The sequence below is a fragment of the Sapajus apella genome, unplaced genomic scaffold (assembly GCF_009761245.1).
Source record: "Sapajus apella isolate SASKATOON/1434 unplaced genomic scaffold, GSC_monkey_1.0 scaffold62, whole genome shotgun sequence".
Classification (NCBI taxonomy): domain Eukaryota; kingdom Metazoa; phylum Chordata; class Mammalia; order Primates; family Cebidae; genus Sapajus; species Sapajus apella.
In genome coordinates this window covers 18,261,579-18,270,854 of record NW_022437002.1, presented here as the reverse complement: position 1 = coordinate 18,270,854, position 9,276 = coordinate 18,261,579, and the positions used below count along the sequence as shown (strand labels likewise).

The 9,276-nt window shown below is 53.5% G+C and overlaps 1 protein-coding gene across 7 annotated transcripts in view; it reads left to right on the top strand.

The window, feature by feature from the left end:
• Positions 1-2,217: 2,217 nt before the first annotated feature.
• Positions 2,218-9,276, top strand: part of POMGNT1 (protein O-linked mannose N-acetylglucosaminyltransferase 1 (beta 1,2-)) — a 10,333-nt gene continuing 3,274 nt past the window's right edge. For 4 of the 7 annotated variants that reach the window (XM_032247443.1, XM_032247437.1, XM_032247440.1 and 1 more), the window contains exons 1-17: positions 2,360-2,484; positions 2,945-3,114; positions 3,752-3,866; positions 3,988-4,106; positions 5,078-5,143; positions 5,234-5,347; positions 6,200-6,317; positions 6,511-6,609; positions 6,762-6,889; positions 7,229-7,299; positions 7,534-7,609; positions 7,805-7,888; positions 7,978-8,019; positions 8,234-8,292; positions 8,585-8,657; positions 8,738-8,866; positions 8,950-9,075. In XM_032247443.1, the coding sequence (XP_032103334.1) occupies positions 2,995-3,114; positions 3,752-3,866; positions 3,988-4,106; positions 5,078-5,143; positions 5,234-5,347; positions 6,200-6,317; positions 6,511-6,609; positions 6,762-6,889; positions 7,229-7,299; positions 7,534-7,609; positions 7,805-7,888; positions 7,978-8,019; positions 8,234-8,292; positions 8,585-8,657; positions 8,738-8,866; positions 8,950-9,075 (1,539 nt within the window). In that variant the 5' untranslated portion in view covers positions 2,360-2,484; positions 2,945-2,994. Of the gene's footprint in view, positions 2,236-2,359; positions 2,485-2,944; positions 3,115-3,751; positions 3,867-3,987; positions 4,107-5,077; positions 5,144-5,233; positions 5,348-6,199; positions 6,318-6,510; positions 6,610-6,761; positions 6,890-7,228; positions 7,300-7,533; positions 7,610-7,804; positions 7,889-7,977; positions 8,020-8,233; positions 8,293-8,584; positions 8,658-8,737; positions 8,867-8,949; positions 9,076-9,276 lie in introns of those variants that run through there. The other 3 variants (XM_032247441.1, XM_032247439.1, XM_032247438.1) reach the window with 2 other exon arrangements.

Genomic DNA, 9,276 nt, shown 5'->3' with positions numbered 1-9,276 from the left:
AAATGAATGGGAGGAGTAAAAATCTAGAGTCAAGGAGACTGGTTGGAAAGCAAGAAACTGAAATGGGCTACACCAGGGGCTGATTGTGAGGCTGGAGAAGAATTAGACTAGAATGGAAGGCCCTTCAGGAGGTAAGACTGACAGGACTAGGTGACTGTCTACATTCATTTATAGTGGCATTCAATAAAAATTTGTTAAAAAATACAAATGAATAATTTCAACAAATGTTCTGGAGAGCTTACTATGTGCCACCCTTTGTGTGTGGTGTAGAGAATACAATGGTGAGGAAGACATACCTCGACTGGTCACTGGAGACAGACAAGAAGTCAAGGGTGACTCCCAGCTCTTTGGCCTGGTGCAGTTCACTGAGGAGGGGAGCCCTCAAGAGATCTAGGAGTAAAAGGAAATGATTCCAGCAGTTGTGCTCGTGTGTTAGAGGGGGCTGTGAAGATGCCCTGCTGGACATCAGGCACCTTGGAGCTCAGGAAAGAGGTTAGAACTGCCAATGTCAGTTTGGGAATCTAGATTGGTAACAGAGGTCATGAGAGAATGATATCATCCATGAAGAGTGAGTTTGAGGAGAAAAGAGGGTCAGAAAGAAACCCTAAGGGACATCTTTTAATTAATTAATTAATTTAATTTTTTGAGACAGACTACTGCTCTGTCACCCAGGCGGGAGTGCAGTGGTGCGATCTCAACTGCAATTTCTGCCTCCTGGGTTCAAGCGATTCTCCTGCCTCAGTCTCCTGAGTAGCTGGGATTACAGGAGCCCACCACCACACCCAGCTAACTTTTGTATTTTTAGTAGAGATGGGGTTTCACCATGTTGGCCAGGCTGCTCTCAAACTCCTGACCTCAAGTGACCAGCCCACCTCAGCCTCCCAAACTGCTGGGATTACAGGCTGGGATTACAGGTGTGAGCCACTGTGCCCAGCCAGCACATCTTTTTCAAATGCTAATAAAATGTGTTGGGTTTTTTTCTATTCTTATACATACTTAACTAAGAAAAATCATCTATTTCTTTAACTCCTAAGACAAGTACTGTTAACATTGTGGGGGATATCACTCCACCACTCAGGAAGCAGATGGAATATGGAAAGCTCAAAAAAAATCTAACTGGTCTTCTGGCTTCCTCAGTCTCCTTTCAAACCATTCTCCACAAATAAAGTAAAGGTTCTCTTAAAAATAAATGGAATTATATTTCTCCCCTGCTTAAAACTGTTCTATGGCTACCCACTGACTTCAAACAAACATCAACATCAGGTAGAAACTTGTTAGGAATGCAAAATCCCACCCTGCCCCAGACCACAGAATCTAAAACTCTAGGGACTGGCCCAGCACCTCTGTTTTAAGAAGTCATCCAGGTGATTCTGATGCAATCTAAAGTTTGAGAACCATTGTGTTAAGCTAAGTGCTTTCTATGTATGATGTTATTTAAACCTGGCAACTCTTAAGTATTGTTGCCAGTAGAGTGCAGTGAGTGGTTAAGAGCAGAATCTGGAGCCAGGCTGGGTTTCAATTCCACCTCTTCCAGCTTTGTGACATTGGGTCTCATTTCTTTATCTGTGACAGGGATAATAATAGCGCCTATAGCCGCCGCAGTGGCTCACGGCTGTAATCCCAGCACTTTGGGAGGCCGAGGCCGGCAGATCACCTGCTGTCGGGGGTTCCAGACCCAGCCTGGCCAACATGGTGAAACCCGTCTCTACCAAAAATACAAAAATTAGCCGGGTGCGGTGGTGCACGCCCATAGTTCCAGCTACTCAGGAGGCTGAAGCAGGAGAATCGCTTGAATCCAGGAGGCAGAGGCTGCACTGAGCCAAGATGGTGCCACTGCAGTCCGGCCTGGGCAACAGAGCGAAACTCCGTCTCAATTGAAAAAAAAATGAAATAATGATAATAGCGCCTACCTCATGGGGTTGCTGTGGAATTAAACGTCATCAGTAAACTGCTTAGCACAGCGGCAGAACCTGGATTTTAATCTCCCTTGGCCTCCAATGGCTGTGCATGCCCCAGGCCCAGGTACCGGCCTTGCCCAGGAGGGGTATGGGGCGGGTGGTGTGTGTGCTGTGCCGAAGGCTTGCAGCCCCTCTGACCCTGGCGTGCCCTGTGATCTAGGTCTAAGGTCCTAGGCCTCTGACTGGAGTTGGGTTTGCCATCAGCGGTGCGGGGGAACGGGCTGCTCTCGTGCAGGCAGCAGCACCCGCCAGCCGGGCTGCGAAGCTGCGGAGCAAGGTCTGAGCACGCTCCTTACTCCCTGGCTGCGGACACCCCGCCGCTGCCGCCGCCGCCGCCGCCCTAAGCGCCGCCCGTCGCCCTCTCACCCCGCGGCAGCGGCGGCGGCGGCGGCGGCGGCGGAAGCGGGGGGGCGCGCCGGGCCGGGGCGGGGCCGCGAGCGGCATGGAGGAGGCGGAGGCCGCGGCGCGCAGGGCCGAGCAATGCGGGCCCGAGCGGGGCCCGAGCGGGGCCCGGGGCCCCTAAGCCGTGAGTGCCTCAGCGTGGGGGTCCGGGAGGGGTAGCGCTGACCGTGCCGGTCTCCCGAGCCCTCGGGCGGCTCCGGGCCCTGGGAGGAGAAGCTGGGCCAGCTAGGATGGGATGAGGGTGGAGGATTGGGGCAGGAGAGGTCGCTCTTTGCCCACCACAGGCTTGGGGAGGCCTGGGGCTTGGTCCTTGTAGGGGCTAATGAACTTTGAGCAGATTATTTGGCCTCCACCCCTGGACAGCCTTGATTCAGAGAGTTACTCCAGTCTCAGGGAATTTCCAGGTGATCCAACCCCTTTGAAGGGTTTCTTGTCAGGCCCAGAGAAGTTGAACCACTTTCCCCATGTCACACAGTATGGGTGCTTGCAGGGAAGACTTGCTGGGAGGTCCTCCCTCATCTCTCCAGAAGGCATCAGACTTTGGGAGGGCCACCTTACCCTATGTGGCCCTCTGATCCCATCAGATTCCTGAAGGCATGGGCTGCCCAGGACATTGGTGACCCGCCAATCCGGCATGGACGACTGGAAGCCCAGCCCCCTCATCAAGCCCTTTGGGGCTCGGAAGAAACGGAGCTGGTACCTTACCTGGAAGTATAAACTGACAAACCAGCGGGCTCTGCGGAGATTCTGTCAGGTATAGAGATATCTCAAACCCTCCCCACCAAGGGCTCCCTCCCAGCTTCTTCCCCACCTAAACCAGGCAGTGGGACCTACCTTGGCCAGCCCCAGTTGGAAAGGGGCAGCAGGTTCCTAGAGGGGAGACCTCTATATGTCTTGTCCCTGTAGGTAATGGTTTGAACCCAGAGTTGTGGAATCGGAACCCAAGTACAACTTCTAAGCTTCTGAACCGGAAGCCTGAAGTCTGATCAGGACAGCTTTGCCCAGAGGCACACACCCCTGTGAGGCAGTTAGGGCTAGGACCCAGGTCTGATTCCCAGCTTGGTTCTCTGGGCCTGGCTCTATCTCTAGAAACCAACAATGGAGAGGACCAAGGAAATCAATGAGATTTGAAACCAAGGTCTCAAGTGGAAGAATACAGGAGCACTGGGTAGGGAGGGCCCTAATGGAGGGGGAAGGGTCAGGGAAGGTTCCCTGGGGAAGGTGGCTGTGAAACTAGGCCCTGGTCAGGGGAGCAGAGCTGGGCAGACAGAGGAAGAGACAGGTCCTAGGTTCTCTGGATGTCCTCACTGCAGCCAGGGCCCTCCTTTCAGAAAGATCCTCTAGGAGCTGAAGGAGGTGCTCCTCTTAATCATCCCTACCCCTCCCCTCAGACAGGGGCCGTTCTTTTCCTGCTGGTGACTGTCATTGTCAATATCAAGTTGATCCTGGACACTCGGCGAGCCATCAGTGAAGCCAATGAGGACCCAGAGCCAGAGCAAGACTATGGTGGGGCCAAGCTGAGGATGGGGTGGGAGGGCCTTGGATCTCACAGCTGGAGTGGCAGGCAGACCCCAACGGGTGACACTCTGCTGGGGAGACTATCTCCATGACCTGTTGCACCCCACAGATGAGGCCTTAGGCCGCCTGGAGCCCCCAAGGCGCAGAGGCAGCGGTCCCCGGCGGGTCCTGGACGTAGAGGTGTACTCAAGTCGCAGCAAAGTATATGTGGCAGTGGATGGCACCACGGTCAGTGGGCCAGGGTCTGGTGTATAGTCACTCCATTCTGCTCAGGGCATGGTCCACTGGCTGCAGGGTCTACTGCCTAAGTGGGAACTGCAACTCTGCCAATTTCCACCTCTGGGGCTTTGGAGTCCTCAATTTCTTAACTATAGACTGAGACTAATGATTTCTACTTGTCAGGATTAAACAAAAAGTTTGTGAAGTGTCTTATATGTATATAGTGGGATGTCAAAAGCAATCATTCATAATAGTAGGCAGTCAATTCATTGATTTATTTTTATTTTTTATTTTTTATTTTTTTTGAGATGGAGTTTCGCTCTTGTTACCCAGGCTGGAGTGCAATGGCGCGATCTCGGCTCACCACAACCTCTGCCTCCTGGGTTCAGGCAATTCTCCTGCCTCAGCCTCCTGAGTAGCTGGGATTACAGGCAGGCGCCACCATGCCCAGCTGATTTTTTGTAGTTTTAGTAGAGACGGGGTTTCACCATGTTGACCAGGATAGTCTCGATCTTTTGACCTCGTGATCCACCCGCCTCGGCCTCCCAAAGTGCTGGGATTACAGGCGTGAGCCACCACGCCCGGCTGATTTATTTTATAACTATTCCCTGGTCCCTTCTTTGGCTTCAGCCTTGTGCTGGGCACTGGGGACCTGGAAGTAATGAGACCTGGCCCTACCTTGAGGAGTTCAGTCTGATGGAGGATTCCGATACCTCCAGGATGAAGCAGAGACAGCAAAGGCTGTAAGAGCCATGAAAGTCATGGAGGGGAGGGTTGTAGAAAGACGTGATCTCTTCCAATGGGAGTGCCATAGAGGCTTTCTGGAAGAGATGGCCTTCAAGCTGAGTTGGAAAAGAGCTATGTGAACAGAAGCATAGGCAGGAAGTGAGGTTTCAAGCAGCTGGTGTTTTAAGTACCCTCATGACAGAGACACCTTGAATGTCAGTGAAAAGTTGGACTTTGTCTCTGCCACTGTATAGGTGCTGGAGGATGAGGCCCGGGAGCAGGGCCGGGGCATCCATGTCATTGTCCTCAACCAGGCCACGGTGAGTTTCTAGGGGTGGGTGACCCAGAGGGCTGGAGCTGGGCTCTTCTTGCTGATGATACCAACTCACCAGAGGTGCATCCCCTGCCAGGGCCACGTGATGGCAAAACGTGTGTTTGACACATACTCACCTCATGAGGATGAGGCCATGGTGCTGTTCCTCAACATGGTTGCGCCCGGCCGAGTGCTCATCTGTACTGTCAAGGTCAGTGATTCAGCCCTGGCCCTGAGCCCTACTCCCTGGCTCCAACCCTGCTCATAGCCCCGGCTTCTCTGCCTCTCATGTAACATAAGGGAAGATTCTCTGAAGGAAGGTCACTCAGGTTCCAATCTTAGCCTTAACATTTTTATTAATTCAGCAAATAGTTATTGAGCAACAACTCTATGGCAGGTACTCCTCTGGGTGCTGAAGGTGCAATGGGAAACAAGACACATTCCCCACCCTCATGGAGCTTACATTCTAGCAGTGGGAGGTCTACAAAAAACAGCCAAGTAAATGTGTGTAATGCTAGTAAATGATAACTTACATAAAGAAGAAAATAAAGCAGGGGATCCAGAATGATGGGGGACATTTTAGAAAGGGAAGGCCCCTGCAAGGAAATGATATGTGAGCAGAAAGCTGGGGAAGTGAGGAGTGAGCCAGCTGACTACCTGGACGAAGAGCATTCCAGGTGGAAAGAATAGCAAGTGCAAAGCCCCTCAAGTGGGAAGGTACATGGCACATTTGAGGAAGAGCAAAGATGCCAGTCGAGGTGGAGCAGAATAAGGGAGGAGAATAGGAGTGGTGGGAAAAGAAGGTAGAGAGGTGGAGGGAGAGAGAGGTGCAGATCGTGTGGGTTTGTGGAAAGGACTTATTAGCTGGATGACCTCAGATGACTCAGATCTCTCTAAGCCTTCAGTTATTATTTTTTATCTGAGAAAGAGAGTAATCATAGAGGGTTATTGTGATAATGTAATGAGCTTATTTAAGTAAAAGGTTGCCACATAGCTGGTGCTCTGTGAGGTCAGGTCTCCTGGAACCTTGCCAGTCAGCCTAACTGCCTTCTCTGGCCCCCAGGACGAGGGCTCCTTCCACCTCAAGGACACGGCCAAGGCTCTGCTGAGGAGCCTGGGCAGCCAGGCTGGCCCTGCCCTGGGCTGGAGGGACACATGGGCCTTCGTGGGACGAAAAGGAGGTGCCGGCACCAGAGGCCATCCACTCTATAGTATCAAGGGCCCGGGAGGAGCAGAACCCCAGGAGGTGGGGTGGGGTGGGGAATACATAGGAGCCAGTGGTAGTGGGTTGGATGAAAGTAGGCAGGGAGATGGAAAAAAGCCCCCAAGCTGGTGTCTGGGTCCCCATGAGCCCTCATTCCTGCCTCCTGCCAGGTCCTGTCCTTGGGGAGAAACATTCTAAGTCGCCTGCCCTCTCCTCCTGGGGGGACCCAGTCCTGCTGAAGACAGATGTGCCGCTGAGCTCAGCAGAAGGTAGAGTTAGTGGAGCCTGGATGGGGCAGGGCCTGGGCTGGGGGTGGGCATTTAGGTCCTCCTAGTGGTGCTTTATTTCTTTGATTGTGTGCCTCGGGCTCTTTAGACTGTGCTAGCCCTATGCCTCCATGTCAACCACATCCTTCCCTCAGAGGCAGAGTGCCACTGGGCAGACACAGAACTGAACCGTCGCCGCCGGCGCTTCTGCAGCAAAGTTGAGGGCTATGGAAGTGTATGCAGCTGCAAGGACCCCACACCCATCGAGTTCAGCCCTGACCCAGTGAGTGGGGCCCTAGGCAGTGAGGGCCCCCTTCCCAGCTCAGCAAGGGGGCCCCAGGAAAGATTAGGCTGGGCTTTCTGTACCCCAGCCTGGGAGGGAACCAGGAGCAGGATTTACACTGCACTCTGCAAGACAGGGCTGGGGTGAAGGGGCAGGCCATGTAAGCAAAGCTGAGCGTTGGAGTTGGGCTGAGTGTGTGGAGAAGCCACAACAGGGAAGATTCTCTCTTCCTTCCCTGTCTGCTCGTCTGTACCTACCCTCACTCGAGAACTCTTCCCTAGGTGGGGATCCCCGTTTGAAGGGGGAGTAAGGCAAGAGCTAAACATGTTTCTCCCACAGCTCCCAGACAACAAAGTCCTCAATGTGCCTGTGGCTGTCATTGCAGGAAACCGACCCAATTACCTGTACAGGTAAGCCTGGGAGTGGGCTGTCTCCAGCACTGAACAGGAGGGTGCTTAGTAAGTGGGAGGGCGCTTAGGTCATCTACCTCCAGGAGGAACTCTTGAGGTGGGCAGGAAGACAACAGATTCTAGACCTATTCACCTCTGTGGGTAAGCATGGAGAATCTGGGCCCAGCTGTAAACACAGGGGAGCCTGAGTTGAGGGGGAATGAAGAGACCTTAACCTATCCCTGGGCTCCCCAGGATGCTGCGCTCTCTGCTTTCAGCCCAGGGGGTGTCTCCCCAGATGATAACCGTTTTCATCGATGGCTACTATGAGGTAAGTAGGGCTTCAGGGGACCTCAGGTGGAACACAACACGACAACACAGGGCTGCAGGTGTGGAGCAGCAGTGATTGCCAGGGGCGGGCAAGGGAGACTGCCCAGGCAAGGGCTGTGAAATGTGAAGGCCTTGGATTGCGGAGGCGGGCAGGAGAAAGTGACCTCACATGGTGACCAGTGGCCGTGTCCCCCAGGAACCCATGGATGTGGTGGCACTGTTTGGTCTGAGGGGCATCCAGCATACCCCCATCAGCATCAAGAATGCCCGCGTGTCTCAGGTACTGCATAGGCAAGCGGGGATGGGGCAGACACCTGGCTGTGCCTTCTACCCTAAAGCTCATGTGCCCTATTCCTACCCTGCTCCCAGCACTACAAGGCCAGCCTCACTGCCACTTTCAACCTCTTTCCGGTGAGTACTAAGGATACAACTCTTGGGCCTGGGGCGGAGAAACATGGGCATAGGGTCTGGGCCTGTTATGTGGCAAGCTGTTCCCCTCACTGGGCCTCATCCTTCACATCTGGAAAATGGGGGTAATGCTGCCTGCAAGAAGAGGGTTGGGTGCAAAGGAGACCACCAGATGGAGAGACCCTCTTGGGACCATGATGTTCCATTCCTCTTCCAGGAGGCCAAGTTTGCTGTGGTTCTAGAAGAGGACCTGGATATCGCTGTGGATTTTTTCAGGTGAGGGGAGACTCTAGGTTTCAGATGAGGTTCCTCGGTCTGCAGGCAAACAGGCAGTGAGGTGTCCTGGAGAGCTTTCTGGAGGACATGAGCTCAAAGTGGGGGCAAAGCCTGAGCAAAGGTAGGATGGCAGGTGTTGGGGCTGGTGTTGAAGGTAGAGTGGATGAATGGAGACAGTGGAGATTTGGGGGAAGGAGGTACGCTCCTGAGACCCAGCTCCAGCTCTTCCAGCATCTCCGTGTGACTAGATTTATCCTTGCCTCTCCCTGAACTCTTTGACCCTGCCTCTCAGTTTCCTGAGCCAATCTATCCACCTGCTGGAGGAGGATGACAGCCTGTACTGCATCTCTGCCTGGAATGACCAGGTAGGCTGGAATGGCCAGGGGTTAGCTAGTGAGTTTATGAGGGCTCAGCTAATACCTCCCACTATGGCCCCTGTCCTCAGGGTTATGAACACACGGCTGAGGACCCAGCACTACTGTATCGTGTGGAGACCATGCCTGGGCTGGGCTGGGTGCTCAGGAGGTCCTTGTACAAGGAGGAGCTTGAGCCCAAGTGGCCTACGCCGGAAAAGGTAACTGGCAGGGTTGGGTGAGGGGGCTGGAGTCCCTACGAACTCGAAACATCTTAATCTTCCTCATTGTCCATGTCTGCCAGCTCTGGGATTGGGACATGTGGATGCGGATGCCCGAACAACGCCGGGGCCGAGAGTGCATCATCCCTGACATTTCCCGATCCTACCATTTTGGCATCGTCGGCCTCAACATGAATGGCTACTTTCATGTGAGTGGAAGGCAGGGAGCAGGGCACAGTGTGGCAGTCAAGAACAAAACCATGCGCCGGGCACAGTGGCTCACATCTGTAATCCTAGCACTTTGGGAGGCCGAGGTGGGGTGATCCACCTGAGGTCAGGCGTTCAAGACCAGCCTGGCTATCATGGTGAAACCCCATCTTATAAAAAAAAAATAAAAAATAAAAAACAAA